At 47.1% G+C, this 19840-nt stretch overlaps 1 protein-coding gene across 4 annotated transcripts in view; it reads right to left on the reverse strand.

The window, feature by feature from the left end:
• Positions 1-19840, reverse strand: part of KIF16B (kinesin family member 16B) — a 276855-nt gene that overhangs the window by 113207 nt on the left and 143808 nt on the right. For all 4 annotated transcript variants that reach the window (XM_033429440.2, XM_049699212.1, XM_012533190.3 and 1 more), the window contains exons 16-17: positions 14910-14992; positions 13281-13369 (exon numbers count right to left, since the gene is read on the reverse strand). In XM_033429440.2, coding sequence (XP_033285331.1) covers positions 13281-13369; positions 14910-14992 — 172 coding nt within the window. The remainder of the gene's footprint in view (positions 1-13280; positions 13370-14909; positions 14993-19840) is intronic.

Genomic DNA, 19840 nt, shown 5'->3' on the forward strand with positions numbered 1-19840 from the left:
GCCTCATGCGCCATCAATTCATTTGATCAACAAGCCATTCACGTGCCCGGCACTGTCCCAGGCCCTGAGACTCAGCAAAAGGAGCCAAGCCCCTGCCGTCATAAACCTTCCATTCTAGTGGGAGTGGGGGGAGAAGGACAGCTAACCAACAGTGAAAATGTTTTTGTGATACGTGCTGTGGAATAGCCTGAAGCCAGGAGGGAGGGTGGAGAGAGGGCTGAGCGAGGGCGTGACCACAAGGATGCAGCTGGTGCCGGCACGCGAGGGAAGCCAGGCCAATGACGAGGGACAACGTGTGGCACGCGGGGAGCACAGCAAGACTGGAATGGCGAGAGCAGGTGCAACCAGGGGACAGTGATGGGATGAGAGCAATTGTGGCCCAAGAAGGGGCCCAGACCACCCGGGACCCTACAGGTCACAGAGGATAGGCAGAGCCCTGTCCACCAGGGCTCCTGGAGGACAGAGACCCAGCTGAGCTGTGTATCCTGAGGGCCTTCTGCAAGGCACATAGTAGGTGTTCAACTAATGAGCACTCCGGGTAGAGCTTTGAAGTCAGTGGCATAGGCTGAGCACCAGACCCCAATTACACAGAGTCACAGAACACCTGGGCGAGGAGGCAATGACATCAGCCAGGGCGGAGTTCTCTGTGCCCTAAGAAATAACAACCGGCGGTGCTTCCAGCCTTCTCAAGGTGAAAGTAATTAACTGCAGCAAAGGTAGAAAATACAGGGGAGTAAAATACAGTCAAGTCCCTCACCACGATCACGGTATCTTGGTAAACAGCCTTCGGCCTCCCAGCCAAACACACACGCACACGGATGAAAGCTGACAACAGAGTTTATTGTGTAGCCTTTTCCTCCTAATACACACCTTGGACAAATCCCGAAAACATTAACTATCATTCCACAACACGGTTTAATATCATGCCATTTCAGAATACAGATGCACCATGCTTTATGGGAGCAATCTCACATGGCTGGAAATGTACATGGTAGATGATCCTGATGAAACGGTTTGGTGGGATCTACACGGGGTAGCCCAAGAGGAGGTTCGTTTAGGAAAAGAGAAGCTGTGCATATTTGTGGGCAGAGAAGGGGGGGTTGAAGACGTGAAACAGACTTGAAATGCACCACAGCTCCTCTGCCCTGGCAAGACATTCCTGAAGTGAAGAGCTCTCCGGGTCTACTTTGCACACCTGTACTCCTTTGATACCGCATGCTTAGGGACACGATGCTCACACGCTCAACCAGGCAGGGCTTGAACCATGAGCCTCACATCCACGGGGCTAAGGGAGGTCTCGGCAGCCCCTGTGTACCTCCCTGGGGCTGGCCGCCCTCCCCCAGCCCTCCCCTGCCATCGCCTCTTCTAGGTCTCAAGCCTCCCTTCCTGATTTCTCTCTGACGTCTCTCTCTCTGTTCCTCCCCTTGTTGTTTTAATGTAAGCAGCAGATATCGTCAAATAAAGAATTCTGGGGCGTGTGGATTTAGCTGACAAATAATAAAGTGGGAAAGATTTATATAAGCTGATTAATTGCAATGTAATCAATTTATGTGGGCAAAAAGGAGAAATAGTTCCAAGAGTCCTCAATGATGAAGCGAGAGATACATGATGGGGCTTCCCTGGTGGCGCAGTGGTTGAGAGCCCGCCTGCCGATGCAGGGGACACGGGTTCGTGCCCCGGTCTGGGAAGATCCCACATGCCGCGGAGCGGCTGGGCCCGTGAGCCATGGCCGCTGAGCCCGCGCGTCCAGAGCCTGTGCTCCGCAACGGGAGAGGCCACAACAGTGAGAGGCCCGCGTACAACAACAACAACAAAAAAAAGAGTTACATGATGATATAAACATGGGATGAAGAAGAGTGTTGGATGGCCTGGGGACAAGTTCCCAGGAAAGTAGTAAAAGAAAAAGCAGAACACAGAGCTGTGTATCGAGTGAGAGCTCGATGTTGTTTTTCTAAAATACTTTTTAGAATGCATGATTATCGTACCTGATGTACAATTAAACATATATAGTATAAAATATAAGTAAATATTACAAATATAAACCAATCATTATTTCTTGGTGGAAGGATTGTGAATGCTTGTGATTACTTTATTCATTTCTGAATGTTTTACTTTTTTGCAATAAGCATCTCAATTTATGAGACAAACTACCTGTTTCAAACATTTTTCTCAATCTACTGTGATTATAGCAATCGTTTTACTTCCTTTTTGCTTCTACAAATCTCTAGTTGATTTCCATTCGTCTCCAGCGATGACGATGATTAACCTCAGTAGATCATAAAATTTGGGGTTGCTTATGGTGACTAAATATCTGAGGTCACTGATGTGGGACACGGCTGTTCAAGGTTAGGATTACGGTCTGGGATAAAAGAAGGGGGTGGAGGGTCCTCATTATGGCACAACAATTCACACACACACACAGACACACACACACACACACATTCAATCAACAATTGCTTCCCAAACACCTACTTAGAAGCAGGGGTACATTATTAAGAATATCAAAACTTTTCACTAAATATACTAAAAATATTCCATTAAATACCCAGACCAAGAGTAGGCAAATAGTTGCACCAAAACCCACAATTTAAGCAACCATTTAAAGTGCTACCACAGAGACAGGATGCTATGTATAAAGATCCAAGGAGATGAAATCTGGGCTGGGGTTGGTAGGGCCTCCCTGAGGAAATGACGCTGAAACTGACATCTTAGAGGGGATGTGGGATTTAGCCACGTGATGAGCAGGTGGACACGCGGACGAGCAGTCCAGGAGGAGGAAACAGCACGTTTCCAGCAAAGGCCTGGAAGCAGGAACAGGTATGTATGTACGTCAGGAACCCTTGACTGAATCAGCAACAAGCTCTGATCAAATGAGTCAACAAATTACAGAGAGCTCACGGCAGGTAATCAAGTTAATACAAGATGTTACTTCAGAAGAAAATCATGCTGACATGTAGAACGAAGAGGAATCTGCTACCTACCACCGTTGCCCATAACTGCTATCCATCATTGCACTGGGCAAAGGCTCACTTCCTCAGCTGACCCACACAATTCAGCTTTGGATCATGCAGTTCTACAATGAGGGAAGCAGAAATGCCGACCCTGAGCAGACAACGCAAATCTAAAGGAAGAGAATGAAGACAGATCACACTTGGAATCCTATAGCTCATCGTTCTGCTTTTTTTTTTTTTTTTTTTAATTTATTTTTGGGTGCATTGGGTCTTCATTGCCGTGCGTGGACTTTCTCTAGTTGTGGCGAGCGGGGGCTACTCTTCCTTGTGGTGCGTGGACTTCTCACTGCAGTGGCTTCTCTTGTTGCGGAGCACGGGGTCTAGTCGCATGGGCTTCAGTAGTTGTGACACACAGTCTCAGTAGTTGTGGCTCACGGGCTCTAGAGAGCAGGCTCAGTAGTTGTGGCTCATGGGCTCAGTTGCTCCGTGGCATGTGGGATCTTCCTGGAGCAGAGCTCAAACCTCTGTCCCCTGCATTGGCAGGTGGATTTTTAACCACTGTGCCACCAGGGAAGCCCCCATTCTGCTACTCTGAAAACAGGAAACAAAGGAGCTCATCATTTAAAGTGGCTCACAGTGGAGTTATATTCAAGAACAAGAAAGAAAAAGCTAAGTCAGTACAGACCGACTTCACTTTACTGCACTTCGCAGATATTGCTTTTTTTTTTTTTAACAAATTGAAGGTTTGTGGCAACCCTACATCGAGCAAGTCAACCAGCGCCATTTTCCCAGCAGCATTTGCTCACTTCATGTCTCTGTGTCACATTTTATTTATTTTATTTTTTAACATCTTTATTGGAGTATAATTGCTTTACAATGTTGTGCTAGTTTCTGCTTTATAACAAAGTGAATCAGCTATATGTATACATATATCCCCATATCCTCTCCCTCTTGCGTCTCCCTCCCACCCTCCCTATCCCACGCCTCCAGGTGGACACAAAGCACCGAGCTGATCTCCCTGTGCTATGCAGCTGCTTCCCACGAGCTATCTATTTTACATTTGGTAGTGTATATATGTCCATGCTACTCTCTCACTTCATCCCAGCTTACCCTTCCCCCTTCCCGTGTCCTCAAGTCCGTTCTCTACTTCTGCATCTTTATTCTTGTCCTGCCCTTAGGTTATCAGAACCATTTTTCTTTTTTTTTTAGATTCCACATATAGGTGTTAACATACAGTATTTGTTTTTCTCTTTCTGACTTACTTCACTCTGTATGACAGACTCTAGGTCCATCCACCTCACCACAAATAACTCAGTTTTGTTCCTTTTTATGGCTGAGTAATATTCCATTGCATATATGTGCCACATCTTCTTTATCCATTCATCTGTCGATGGACACTTAGGTTGCTTCCGTGTCCTGGCTATTGTAAATAGTGTTGCAATGAACATTTTGGTACATGACTCTTTTTGAATTATGGTTTTCTCAGGGTATATGCCCAGTAGTGGGATTGCTGGGTCATATGGTAGTTTTATTTTTAGTTTTTTGAGAAACCTCCATACTGTTCTCCATAGTGGCTGTATCAATTTACATTCCCACCAACAGTGCAAGAGGGTTCCCTTTTCTCCACACCCCCTCAAGCATTTATTGTTTGTAGATTTTTTGATGATGGCCATTCTGTCTGTGTCAATTTCAGTAATTCTCACTATCCTAAAAACTTTTCATTCTTACCATATTTGCTACAGTGATCTGTGATCAGTTATCTTTGATGTTACTATTGCAAAAACATTGTGACTCTCTGAAGGCTCAGATGATGGTTAGCATTTTTAAAGTGTTTTTAAATTAAGGTATGTACATTTTTTTAGACATAATCCTACCGCATGCTTAACATACAGTATAATGTAATACTACAGTATAAACATAGTTTTTAAATGCACTGGGAAACCAAACACTGCGCACGGCTCTCTCTACTGTGCATCTGCTCTACCACGGTGGTCTGGAATCGGCTCGCCACATCCCCGGGGCCTGGCTGAAACTGACGCTGTTCGCTGTTAATGGAGGAAGCAGCTCACGTCTTTCAGCTGCGTTCACCGCAAGTTCCCCAAGACTGTGCATCTTCACAAGCTATTTAAGGCTCTACAGCAACTGCCAAGTGAGTAAATGGCCCATGAAAAAGCGACACCACTGAGACCAAAGACTGGAGAGGAAGTCAGTCTTGCAGCAAAGCAAACTTTTGAAAGATGTTAAGGCCCAATAAGACAAACCAGCAGAGACAAACACAGTAAATAACCATCAGCTAAAACACAGCCAAATCACCAGCAACATAAATATTGCCAACCACTACACGTATAAAACTTTCACACTCCAGGTCAGCAAGAAAAAAAAAGGATAAAACAATGTATAACGCCCCAGAAAGTGAGAGAGAAGAGAAAAAAGTGGGGCTAGCGGGGCACTGTATCCACGGGCAACGCAATCTTTCCTCCCAGGACCCGTAGCGAGGACATGACCTCACCTGACGGTGCGGGTCTTACCAAGAGTATCTCCAGCTATGACCAGGCTCTGTTTCTGAAGCCTCTTTTACATTGGTATGAATTAAGGGGAAGAACTGAATTCACCTGGTTCACATGTATTACAATGGCTATTAAGTTCCAGGTGCTATGCTGGGAACTGAGTGAACAGATTAGATCCTGTGCCTGTTTCCTGGAAGCTGACAGAAATCTAGAGGGAAGCTAAGCTCAGTACAGCAAAGGACGCACCTGGTTACTGACGTTTTCTTACTCTCTCCCCAGTGTGATGTATTTATCCTTCCAGTTGAAGGAAGGGAGAGAGGGAGGGAAGGAGGGAAGAAATAGGGAAGGGGTAGGAGAGAGGAAGGAAAATGAAACTACTTTCTTTTCCTACAACTGCTGTCAGCTGGTAAGAAGTCCTCACCAGTAACGTATCTTGGTGCTTTCGGCTTTCTGCATCGCAATCCCGGAACTCTTCCTGCGGAATATAGTTCCTTCCGGCTTCACATTCCGAAACCCCAACCCTACTCTAAACCTGAAGGAGCAGGAAGGCTGGAGCGAACTGCACACAGCACGGAGCTCTGCACAGGACAAGTGAGGTGCCTGATGAATCCCGGGTGATGGTCAGGATGCCCAGGACAGGCTTCCAGAGAGAGCCACTGTTAGCAGGATTGCCTAGCCTCCAGCTGCTGTGAATATAGCTTAGAGCTGCATCCAGGAGGGTGTGTTCATATCAACACAGTCTATGAGTCAAGAGGATCCTTTTCCAGTTTGCAAGGAAAGGGAAACTCTCATGTGGTATTGGTGGGAGATAAATAGTGGTGATACGTACAACCATCCTATAGAACAGTTTGTGAACATCTATCAAGAGCCTTAAAACTATCAATATATACACCCTCTGGCCTGGTAATCCCATTCTACTTTTTCTCACCTGAGGAAGTGATACTCACGGAGAAGCACAAAGATTTAGCTACACATGTGTTCACCCCAACTGCTTGCCACAGTTCAAAGCTAGACAACAAAACACCTGCCAACAGAAGATAAGTAAGGTATGGCATATCCATACAATGGAATCTCACATGGATGTTAAAATGATGTAGGTTAATACATACGAAGGGGAAAGATATATAAGTGCATAAAACAAGCCCAGTGTGAACCCATCCTGGTAAAAGAACACATATAAATGTATATAAGTATAAATGTATATATGTAAATGAATGTACATATACATGCGCACACACGGAGAGAAAGACAGAGATGGCTACATGGTGGGACAGAGGTATAGACTAGAATATACAGCAACATGTTCACTGCCGTAGTTTCTTCTTTTTTGCTTGTTTGTGATTTCTAAATTTTCCGTAATGATTAACACACGAAAATTAAACGTTAGGTTAAAAATAACCGTCACTCATCTGTCCTTATCCCCTGATTGTCGATGATTTCAGACAGTCTTCAGAGTCAGGGGCCTTGCACTGAGCCCTGAGTCGGCCCTGACGCCCATCAACCCCATCAGCGCTACGTTCCGTAAAGCTCCTTGGACGGCTTGCCAAAGAGAGGTTTGATTTTTGACTTTAGATATTTTTGGCCCAACCGCATTTGAAACCCAGGCATCTCTCCTCTTCGGAATTTCTTCGAATGCAGTATATCCATTTCAACAGGCTCGCCGCTGGTCAGTGCTTAAAGGAGGACAATGCACAAATGACATTTTCTCCCTTTATTTTTAAGACTGAAATGAACTTGGAATGTATATAATTTTGCTCAGAGCACTTTCAAAAAGCTGTGAAAGCTCCCGCTTTCTGCCGAGTTAGCTGCCTGTTTGCAGCCTCAGAGCAAGACAGAGGATGCCTGAGGAGTGGGCTTGGACGTTTCCCCTGCAGTGAAACAGTTTCCTGGCAAAGATCTTGGCTGGGCGCTTCTCAAAGCGGAGCTGACTCTCAAAGGAAGTCACCAGGCTGCTTCGCCTCCTCCAAAAATTCTCTGGCACTAAGTACCACGCATGTGTGCCTACAAATCCTGGTTTCCAGAAAGCCTACGATGTGGGCCGGCAGTGAGTTCCTAAACTACCTTAGAAACGATACATCCAACATGACATGCCCAGTTGGGCTCATAAAATGTTCCTGGGTAGCAAAGACTTCACTTTTAAAAAGTCCAAATCTTACTATGATTCAGAGCATGGGTTTTTTGGGACAATTACTAGGTTGCCTGTTGAAAATGACTGCTCTGAAGATAAGTTGGATCTTACTGGATACAGTCATTTGCAAACCTGATGTAATTCTTTCAGAGAGCTTTGTTCTAAAAGGAACTGAGTACTAAGTAGCATAAACTTTAAATCCGCTGCAAAAAAGCATACTCAGGTCTATAGGATACCAAGGAAGCCAAGAGATGTGAACGCACAACAGTCAAGAAAGCCACGAAACGTGCATGAAGCACCTCTGTGCGCGTGAGAGCCTCACAAAGGCCCAGGGCTTCCCCGGGGGCGCGGTGGCTGAGAGTCCGCCTGCCGATGCAGGGGACGCGGGTTCGTGCCCCGGTCCGGGAGGATCCCACATGCCGCGGAGCGGCTGGGCCCGTGAGCCATGGCCGCTGAGCCGGCGCGTCCGCAGCGGGAGAGGCCACAACAGCGAGATGCCCGCGTACCGCAAAAAAAAAAAAAAAAGCTGCAGATTTGGGCTTCCCTGGTGGCGCAGTGGTTGAGAGTCCGCCTGCCGATGCAGGGGACGTGGGTTCGGGCCCCGGTCCGGGAGGATCCCACATGCCGCGGAGCGGCTGGGCCCGTGAGCCATGGCCGCTGAGCCTGCGCGTCCGGAGCCTGTGCTCCGCAGCGGGAGGGGCCACAGCAGTGAGAGGCCCGCGTACCACAAAAAAAAAAAAAAGAGAGAGAAACAAAGAAGAAGAGAGAAGGCTTGGGGCAGGGGAGGGGGCGGTGCTGGGGGGCAGCTAACATTTATTAAGCCAATACTTAGCGTCAGGGAATCATTAAGAAGGCCAAAAGCCAGTTCGCCTAAGAGGGAGAAAGGTTTAAAAGCAGGAGAACACTGATCCCAAACTGGTCCTAAGAGAGGTAAATACGGGGTAAGGGACCCCAAACTCTGCACTGTCACCAGGGACAGGCCACCTGCTGAAGCCTGTGAGACCCATCACCGAATAGGTGGACACAGACCCCCTACGGTGAGGAGCGGGGCGCCGCGGCCAGGGGCCTGGGTGGAGCGGCACAGCTGCCCTCACTCAGATTCAACCCAGAGGAGTCCAAGCGTCACAAGCAACGACAAGGCTCCCGGCTCCCTGCTTTCCGCCAGGCTTCCCCAGTCTTCCCTGTACACTAGAGCACGCTCCAAGGGAACTGAGCCCCAGCACAGGCTGGCCAAACAAGGGCCCTCACCCCGCAGCTGAGTGGATGCAGAACGAGCAGGAGGGCTTGTCAACGGGGGCCCCGCGTTCACGCTGCGCCTGCGACAGGCTGCAGAGGCCCCCACGCTCCCCACGGGGCGCCCGGCGGCCGACCCTGTGCTCCTGTGCAGTCACTCCCAGGAGGAAGTTCGCAGCCCGGGGTCCAGTTTCTCAAGGCTGTGCTCAGTATTCTCCCTGCCTCTCGACAAGCTGGCCCTCCTCCCGTATCTGTATTTCAGCTGGAGAGCATGCGACACCGAACCAATTATTTAAGCCAGAAAATGGATGTTACCAGCTTTTCCTTCTTTCCCTCCCACATCCATTCGGGCCTCATCACTTCCTTCCTGCCCTGGGCGCCTGTGCAGCCCACCCCTGCCTCTAGCTTCCTCCCACTGCTGCCTCAGTTCAGGCCTCACCTCCAGGTCCCTCTCACAGCTCCCTCCGTGCCCTCACTGTTCCCTCTCGAGGCAAATATGATCACATCTTCCTTGGCTAGAAACACCTCCTGAAGCCCTACCCCATGGACTGGGCTTTGAGATACAGGCAAACGGGCTGGGTGAACTGAACTTGGCAGGGCTCGAGGGAGGTCACCAGGAAATGGATCCTTGTCAGACTGACACTCACCAGTTATTTACTAAACTTACTGGGGGAGCTGAATTTCAGATCTTCCATCTTTCTGTATTTCCAAACGCTACTTTCCAGATTGGAAATTCTTAAGAAAATGGAAAGAAAACAAAGAGTGAAGAAAAACCACAGTGAGGTACCGCGTCACACCCATTAGGGCGGCCACTATCAAAAACAAAACAAAACAAAAGAAAAAACTAACAAGAAAAAAACCAGAAAATAACACATATTGGTGAGGATGTGGAGGAACTGGAACCCTTGGGCGCTGTTAGTAGGAATGTAACAGGGCTGCACCTAAGACAGAAAACAGTGTGGCAGTTTCTCAAAAAAATTAAAAACGTAATTAGCGTATGATCCAACAATCCCACTTCTGGGTATATACCCAAAGGAACTGAAAGCAGGGGCTCAAAACAGATATTTGTGCACCCGTGTTCAGAGCAGCATTATTCACAACTGCCAGAAGGTGGAAGCAGCCCATGTGTTCATCGAAGGATGAATGGATACATAAGATGTGATATATACATGCAATGGGATGTTATGCAACTTTAAAAAGGAAGAAACTCTGATACTTGCTACAACATGGATGAACTCTGAAGGCATTATGCTAAGTGACAAAAGCTAGTCACGGGCTTTCCTGGTGGCGCAGTGGTTGAGAGTCCGCCTGCCGATGCAGGGGACACGGGTTCGTGTGCAGGTCCGGGAAGATCCCACATGCCGCGGAGCGGCTAGGCCCGTGAGCCATGGCCGCTGAGCCTGCGCGTCCGGAGCCTGTGCTCCGCAACGGGAGAGGCCACAACAGCGAGAGGCCCGCGTACCACAAAAAAAAAAAACAAAAAAAAAAAAGCCAGTCACAAAAAGATAAATAATGTATGAATCCACTTATATGAGGTACCCAGAGCAGTCAAATTCAGAGACAGAAAATAGGATGGCGGTTGCCAGGGGTGAGGGGGAGGGGGGTTGGGATGTTACTGCTTAATGGGTACAGAGTTTCAGTTTTATAGGAAAAAAGTTCTGGAGGTTAGCTGCAACGATGTGAACGCACTTAACACTACTGTACGCCTAAAAATGGTTAAGATGGGAAATTTCATGTTAAGTGTATCTTAGCACAATTTAAAAAAAAAAGTGAAGAAATGAGTTAGCAAATGCTTATGAGTATAGAGAAAATAATTCTCTGTTGTATTTTGGGCCATACATTTTATTCATAATCATAAATTCTAAACACACTAACCAGAACTTACAAAAACGTTACATGTACACAGGTGCTGTGACTGTGCCAGCAGAACCTGAGCTGCCATCTCTCCTGCTCCATCCTCCCAAACCCCAAAGTGCAGTTCCTCAAAGAACAGACATCTGTTTATCAAAGCAACCTGCTCACGCCCAGGCATGGCTTTCAGAGCGCCCCCCAGTCAGGCCCCAACCTGCGGAATCCTCTTATCACTTCCTAAGCTCAGCATGGCTGTGGCCAGCACTCACCTTGTTTGCTCATAAAATGTTCCTTCCCAGAACATCTCTCCAGGGGAAAACCTCTTCCTGCAAACATCTCAGGGCCCAGCACAGAATCCAGTTTTTTTTTGTGAATCTTGAACAGAATTCTCAAGTAGAACAGAAGGGAGTGATTTGGGGTCCCTACCTGGCGGGCATCCAGGGCTGAATCTCTGGTTAGTGTTCTATCCACTTTGTTCTCTGAGATAAGGCATCTTTATAGCCTTCTAACATCTTTATATCCTCAACTATGGAGAAGAAAGTGCTGGACCAGGGACTTAGGAGGGTTACTACTTAAGGCTCCTCACAGCCCTGCTATACCCGCCACACCACCCACCCCTTGCCATGGGCCCCGGCTATTTACCACAGGCTGCGCACCGCTACGGCAATGAGAGTCCACAGAAGAGGGGGAGAACTGGGGATGATGTTACACAGGGGACAATGCCTGGTCTCCATAAGCGTGGAGGACAAGTGGGTTCCCGTTATTTAGGCTTATGGCACAGATCCCATGATGCTGGCTGGAGGTGATCTCAACATCAAGAAAGATTCTTTCTGAAAGTCTCTGGTTTTCTACATCACCCAACACATTACAAGGCATGGCCACCGGAAGAGAATCCCTTCCAAGCACGTCAATTTGCACCATTCCCTTCCCATTGGCCCTCCCAGGTCACAGGCTACTAATCCTGAATCATATAACTTCCATGACTTCACGCTAAGTGCGTTCACACCCATGTGTCCATTTTCTTAGGCAGAGAGAACACGGCACCTGACACTTATGGTCTCCCCTCGCTCTCAATAAATGCGCGTTGTCCTATTGAAGCATCTCGGCCCTAAGTTTCCATCTTGAGAAACTAACACACTCTGTGTGCAGGCGCCTTATTAGATTTAAGTAACAACTATTCAGCTAGTGTCCAAGCAGTGAACATACTTCTTTCAACATTCTTCCCGTTTATCGCGTGGCGCTTAATTTAGGCCAAGCATAGTTACACCTGTAACATCAAAAAAGGTAAAAACAGCCCAGCTTGGCTTTAATCCCGCTTTGTTTGGCCGAGTCGCTGGAGCACAGAACTTTACAAGGTGTCTGCTTCCCATAAATCAGAGGCAGCAACTTCTCTCCAATTCTGTTTTAATTCATGGGTAATCATTCTCTAGAGCAGGTGGCAAGTTGGGGGCGGGGCCTGGAGTCGGGGGAATGAAGGTATGATGAAGTATTAAGTCATTTGAATTTGAATTTGTACAAATGAGTAGTGCAAGGGTGGCAGATACGAAATGTGTCTGCTAACCGAAGCCAGATGAACAGGACACAGCATCCAACCCATCCAGCACCCTCTCTTCAGCCGACCGCAGAGTGTTTCTCATTGAATTCCCTGACAGCCTTGGCCTAAGTCTTCACTTTGTCACGAGGCCCTCTTCCCACCTTTTGCCTGAGGACCCCGAACATGAATTCGAGGTTATTCAACCAACTGCAGTGCCATTTGGAAACTGACTCGTGCACAGAAACACATTCCTTTGCATAATGTGTCATTTCCCACCATTTAGAACACCAATGCCCAGAGCAACTAGTGAAAATCCTTTTGCCCGCAAAGGGCACAGGTGTCTTACTAAAATTTCATTCTTAATCTGTCTGCTAAACATTCGTCAAGCAGCTTATGTGAATGACACTCTAGAATACAGAAATTAGTAAGATAAGCCTCTGACCTCGAAAAACTTCCAACCTAATAGGAAAGATACACTGACTGAACCCTCACCCCACCGCCAGCCCAGGCTGCTCATCCCTGCCTCCCGCACCTCAGGAGCAGGTGCATCACCTGCCCAACTGTTTAAACCCGGAGCCTGGGAACCGCCCTTCATTCCACGATGCTCCATCACTATGGTGACCACCCAGACCCAAGCCACTGGTACCTCCCACCGGGAATAAGGAAGTAGCTTCCTAAATGGTCTCACACTTCTATGCTATGTTCTCCAGGTGACACACATCCTAATATTTGTAGTAAATTTATCTTCACGTTCCTCTACTGCTTAAAGACCTCAAATGGTTAGAAAACTCCTTCCAGGGGCCTCCAAGGCCCCACGTCAGCTGCCCCCCGCCACCAGCCCTCCCTCCCCTCATCCTGTGCCGTGATTATAACTAAATTAAAGGATGTCCATACACAGCAAGGGCTGTAAAGGAACGTGGAAAATGACTACGGCTGATGTGATAAGGAGGCCTGACTGCAGAAGTTTTATTTTCTTTAACTGACTTTTTTTTTTAATTAATGACTTTAATGGGGTCGACACGACAAACACCACAACAGTGAAAACCCCAGGGGAGGCAACGCCGCAGTCCACTCACCCTGGGTTGTACAGCATGACGGCAGAGAGGTTCTCGCAGGACTTGGACAGGTCGGTCATGGACAAGCTGAGGGAGGACAGAAGGCCACTCTAAGAGCAGACACAGGGCAGAGCGGTTACCTCGGCAGCAAGGGAAGGCCGCGCTCTGTGCTCCCCACGCTCCACTGGGGAGAGGCAACGAGGGGCTCACGCCCCCCATCAGCCTGCACACAACTGGTCTCTCTGAGGACGCACGTCAGGGGTCAGGCCAGGGATCCGTCTGGAGCCCAAGCCCCACGCTAAGGCCAGCAGGGCCGCAGTGCGCTCGGGCGGGAACTGCACAGCCCTGTGGATCTCCTTGACCTGGCTGCTGCGTTCAAGTGGAGGGAAGGGGTCACGGCATCGGTGTCAACCCTGTCCCCTGGCAGGAGCAGTACTCACACTTGCTGAGTGACAAAGAGGGAGAGGGAGAGGTGGAGGGAGACCAAAAGAGCAACAGCCTAACCTGTTTGGCTTCCATGGAAAGTTTCCTAACATTTGTAGTAAATTTATCTTCACATTCCTCTACTGCTTAAAGACCTCAAATGGTTAGAAAACAGTCAAACTCCTTCCAGGGGCCTCCAAGGCCCCACGTCAGCTGCCCCGCACTGCCAGCCCTCCTTCCCCTCATCCTGTGTCGTGATTATAACTAAGTTAAAACCTGTTTCCTTCCCTCTCTTCCCTGCAACTCTGTCCTGAAAAGGGCCCTCCAGGGCGACTCTGGGCTGGAACAGACAATAGGCTTCACAGGCTGGAACCGGCAGCCCTGGAGAAGGCTGGGGTTTGCGGCTTTCTCGTCATTCCGCATTTAAGGCACTGGCAACTCTGGGCAGCCCCAGCAAAAGCAGGCTGAGATGTGGGGCTGCAGCCCCGGCTCCCCGCTCGCTGGCCACGGGACGGGCCAGCCTCAGTTTCTCATCTCGATCATCTGTGATGTGGGTGTAATAACAGCCTCTGTGCACATAAACTGGTACATGTGGAGGTTCTGCACAGCGCCTGGCTCACAGAAAACTCAGCTGTGACTTAATTCCCTTCCTCAGTCTACGGTCAACACGGTGTCCTAGACAGGTTTCTCTCCCTTCCATTTCTTCCTGTCTCTTTCTGGTCCTCTGCCCACCTCCCTCATCCAGCACTTCAAGGGCCCTCTAGTCATCCCCATCCAAGCTGAAGCCTCTTCCCATCGTCCTAAGTTCGCCCCCTCTCTGCTTCACACCCTCATCAAAAATCCAATTTACTGTGAATGAAAATAAAAAGTGAGCCAACTTTTGGATGAAAGTGATTCTGATATGGGGTTAACTCTTAAAACAGATGCTCTTTAGTGGAAGGTACTCTCCACTTAATGTGAAATGACGCCCATCTCCTTTCAGGGGATGCAGCGCTCAACAGGAGGGTCGAGACGCAGTGTCTCTCCTCCTGCTCTGGATCTCACTTGCTAGCCTATTTCACCAGGGAGCCATGCGCTGGGAAACAAACCCTCTAGAATCAATCCAGGCTATGGGCTGGTTCGTGCTCCAGAAAGTTAAACTGCTGGAACCAGAGCGGAGACCCCCTCTTCCCCGACCCCAGCCCCTCCCAGAGCGGAGTGAGCTACAGGAGATTCCACACTGCTCACCTTCCTCTTCTCCCTGAGCCTGGCGGCCTCCTTCGGATGGTTAAAGCGGAACATATTGGTTCTTCCCAGGAGTATCACGGCACCTAAGAACACACAGAAACAGCAATGAGCTTACACTGAGCAACCTGGTTAGCTGGTGACATTCTAACATGGAATCCTGCAGCTGAGATGTGATTTCCAGTGTCCTACACAACAACAGAGTAAGGGGAGGCTTTCGTCGCAAAAGTCTGCTTACAGAAGCCAATTCTAAATCTTCAAATGCTTCTATTTTTAGAGCCGAGTGTCACAATTCTCACGTTACCCAGGGCAGAAGTGAGGGATCTAAGCATGACAATATCGTAAGAGATTTAAAACTCAGTATACAGATAATTTGACTTTTGATTGTTGAAAAGAAAAACAGAAATCAGGTAACCAAAGAGATGTGAGAATATCAAGCAAAGCATATGGTCACCAATTTAGGAAATGTTTATTAATGCCGATAGAAGTAGAAACCTCAAAGGACAGTGCATTCAAATGAAAACACGGTGAAACTGTCAGAGCAGTAGGTTTTTAGTAATAGGGTCACTGTTACTAAAAACTCCCTCAGAATTCGACAGGAAAGAAAATGCGCATATGCAGTGACTATGTCACGTAAAAACACGGCTTCTTGAGAAAACCCTGTTTAGACGGCTACATTGGACACACAAGAACAGCTCCTTTGGACTGACTAGGGTCCTGCTTGTTCAGAAAATGATTGTACAAGGGGCAGAAGAATTCAGTGTAAATGCCCAAGGGTAACAACATCATTAGGTGGGGAGGTAAATTTCAGCTTGATGAAGCAAACAGATGCGTTCTAAGATAGGAGCTGTCCCAAATTGGCATGGATGTCACAGAAGGCAGTGAGCTCCCTGTCACTGGAGGCATTTAGGAGATTTGCTATCTTTTCTGGTCCCATTCGCACCTGAGAGTCAACCAAGCCTCAAAACAAACCACCCCCCACCCCCAAACCCCATGTTCAATCTTTGTCCTGAAAAAGAATGCAACTTATTTGTGAAGATAAGACATTCATCTAGAAGTCAACCACGATGGATCAAAGTGATGAGTGCAGGGTGCAGGAGGTGACACCAAGGACCTAAGCTGGGTCTCACAGGACGAGAGAGATGCTCCCTGTGAGGGTGACGAGGGGAGGGGCTGAGCCTGAGACAGGAGATGGACCTCCCGGGCTTGGAGAAAGGAGAGAGTCAGGTCCAGCCAAGATGCAGGGGACGAGAAACAGCAGCAGGAACCCGTATTGGACAGATGAGGGAGAGAGAGACCGTGAAGAACTAGCAGCCAGGATAAAGAATCTGCAACGAAGGTCAGAGAAAAAAATCAGCTCATGGATGTGTTTTGTGTGTCCCGCACAGATGTAAAAAACAAAATCCTTCACTGTCAACGGTTAAAAATCTGTAGTTTTCAAATAAAAGTCTGAGTTTCTGGCTTCCTTTCAAAAATTAGAAGATGTGGTATCAGTAGATCTGTGCTGTCACTGGGCTACTGTTGGCTGCCTCCTCTGGACAGGGCACGTGACCTCTAGTTGGGTACCAGCTCCACCTGGACCCTGCAGGTAATAGCAATACCCCACATGGCCACTCTGGAGCTTCAGACCCGCACATCCACCTGCCTATGTGACATACTGTCACGGATTCTCAAAGGAGCTTCAAATTCAATACGGTTAGAACCTAACGGGTTTAGATCGTAACCACAGCGAGCAACCGAAGGGTTGGTTCTGGTGGCTGTCGTTTTTTAGCAGAAATGGAGTCAACGTGAGAAGCAGCACACGTTTTTGGGAGACTCAGAAGGGCAGCAGCGGATATTATCCACCTACAGTCTGCTTATCCCCCTCATATAAAATTGCATTCGTATATTTCCCAATTATGGAAAGGCACCATTACCACAATGAAGAAAGGTGTTTCCCACATGCCTTTTACGACTAGGACTCAAAGCTGTGTGCCACACAAAAGTCAGAAGTTAAGTAGCCATGTCCAGGATATATGTGTATTTAACGCTCTTAAAATGACATTAGAGATTAACAAGGCAATCTCATTTGAGGTGTTAATTATACCTAATCCAATTCTTTTTTTTTTTTTCTGTTAATAAAATGCCCAGGCACACAAGTTGAAAATTGCTAAAATATGTTAGTGGAAAAATAGGATAGTACTTCAGAGACATATTTCATATCATGTTAAATCACTGAAAAAAATCTTGCCACCCATGTATTGGCATGAAATACACATAAAAATCCTTTCGAGGAGTTATGAAAGAAAACAAAACTACCCATGACCATTCCTTCTTTCCGTCCAAATAATGTGTATAAAGCACCTGGCACATAAACGGGGCTCTGTTAAGGCTGGTGCCTTCTCTTTCCTCTATCGTATTCCTTTATGGACAAACCTACTGGCTTAAAAGATGTGCTTCATTTTTTCTTTTTCACATGCTGCTGCTGTGTGTCCATTCACTCAACAGATACTGAATGAACACTTACCGCGCTATGATAAGAACTGGGGGTGGGGATGCAGAGGTGAACGAGTGGGACACACACCTTGTCCTTAGGGAACTTGTGAACAAGCAGGAGGAAGAGGTCACTAACCAAACAAACAAACGCAAAGCTGCAACTGAAGGAGAGATACCCTGCCCCCGGGTCACGAGCACGCGAGAAGGGGGCTGGCTGCAGGGGAGGTTAGGGAACGATGCCGTGAAGGAGGTGGTGCTTAAGACAAGCTCTTGCGGGGCGGGGGGGGGGGGGCAAATCCAACAGACTGTGACAGGAAGAAGTGATAATGATGATGAGTGATGGGAGACACGGCAGAGGAAACCAGGGGGAGCGCTGCACAAGGTGAAGCTGGAGAGAGAGGGGAGGACGGAGCATGTAGAGTTGCTCGGGATACAGTAAAGCATCTTGTATTTCACGTAGGGGCAACAGCAAGACCCTGAAGGGCTTTGCGCAACAGCAGCATCACACAATCAGATGTGAGTTTCAGGAAGATCATTTTTTCTACTGTTTGAAGAATGTACCAGAGGGCGAGAGGAAATGTAGATAAACAAGGGAAGAGATTACTGCAGTGGTCCAGGTCAAACATGATGGCGGCTCAGAACTGGAAGGGAGGGGTAAGAGGTCAACAAACAGATCCAGAAGATACTTGGGAGATAAGCTCACCAGGACTCATGATGGGCCAGATAGGGGGACCGGGGAGGTGAAGAAGATGCTCCTGGGCTTTGCTGTAACTAGTTGGATGGGGACCTGTTCACACTGATTGAGAACACTGGAAAAGGACCAAAATCAGGTTGGGGGAGAAATCTTGAGTTTGGTTTTACACATAATGGATTTGAGATGCCTTTTGCAGATAGAAATATGGAGCTGAAGCTCCAGAAGAAACGCCCAGGAGATCTCTCAATCCATCTGTCCATCTACCAACCTACCCACTTTCCCACCGACTTTACTCTCTATTATATATATATATATATGCATAGTTTTTGATAATTTGGTGCTCTGTGATGAGAAGATATGGTGCTGAGATAAAGCATATTTTGTTTAAGATGTTCTCCTGATGTTGGCAAGTATACTTTTGAAAGAACGCCTGGTTCTTATCAAGTATATTCTGTTAAATGATCAAAATGAAGAAATCTAGAACGTTGGAGGATTAAGAATTGCTAATTAATCCTGATGGTAATTAAAAAAAAGTTTATAGATGAACTATATACCTCAAAATATAGAGACAGACATACATACATATGCATATACATATACATAAACATATGTATATATACATATACATATGTATATACATATACATAAACAAAAACAAAAATCAACTGTTTTAAATTAAATACTGTCATATGAATATTTCTGAGGTGATGATGTTTGAATTATTTCATTCTGAGTTACCATTAATATGAACATATAAAACAACTGTATTCCCAAAAGGGTATGGTGCAATGTAATACGAGCTTACAGGCCAAAAACCAGGAGGCCTTTAGAAATTCTGCTTCAGGGCTCCACATTCTGAACTTAATCATACGTTAGAAAGGCCCTCCTCTACGCCCCACCACACACACACACACACACACAGACAGGATATATAACGCATTGCTAAACCATGCTCAGTGAAAGAGAGGTTTTCATTTTAGATACAACAGTCAGAGAAGCAAAGCTCTGTCCAGAAAAATGTTCTGGAATGGTATCGCATGAGAAGTTGGGTGAGGCAGAATGGGTGAAGCTCTTATTTCGCTTCCTAGTTCAAGCAAAAAGAAACTTGCTTTGTGTATGATCATTTCAAGTCGTATAAAAGGCCTTAAAGATATTTATACTAAAATAAGTTATGATAGTGGCACCATCTGGGGGCCCTGATAGAGTCTAATTTCCACTAACATATGCCAATACTTAAGAACAGATTATGTAATATGTTCTAGGGCCTTGGACCCTTGTGACATTGGCTTTTAAGACACTTGAACTGTAGTAATTTTTCTCTATCTCAAAATGGCTTTGGGCAGCGAGATGGGGATTTAAGATCTGACACGCGCTTGTGGTGGGTATGAAAATTTCACACGAATACTAACGGATTCAAACAGGTCACGTGGCTTGGGGCTGACAGCAGGCTCAGGTGAGTGACAGGCACTCGGCATCAAAGGTAGCAGGTATAAAGCATGCCATCAGATGGCCTGTTAATATTTGTGAAGGATGTAAGTGCACGTGACACCTTACCAAAAAGCCACCTAGGCCCTGTCCTCTCCTTTTCAATGTTTGTAATTCAAATGTGGACTTGCAATATCCTGCTTCAGATAAACCACTTAAACCCTTGTTTACTTCTGGCAAAGTAAAGATTGCCCAATTAGATTCTGGGACGCCAGAGAAGAAAGAAAATTGATTTTCAATCTTTGTTATTGAGATTTCCAGCCAAATAATCAACAAGAAT

This window comes from Orcinus orca, chromosome 16 (assembly GCF_937001465.1).
Source record: "Orcinus orca chromosome 16, mOrcOrc1.1, whole genome shotgun sequence".
Lineage (NCBI taxonomy): Eukaryota > Metazoa > Chordata > Mammalia > Artiodactyla > Delphinidae > Orcinus > Orcinus orca.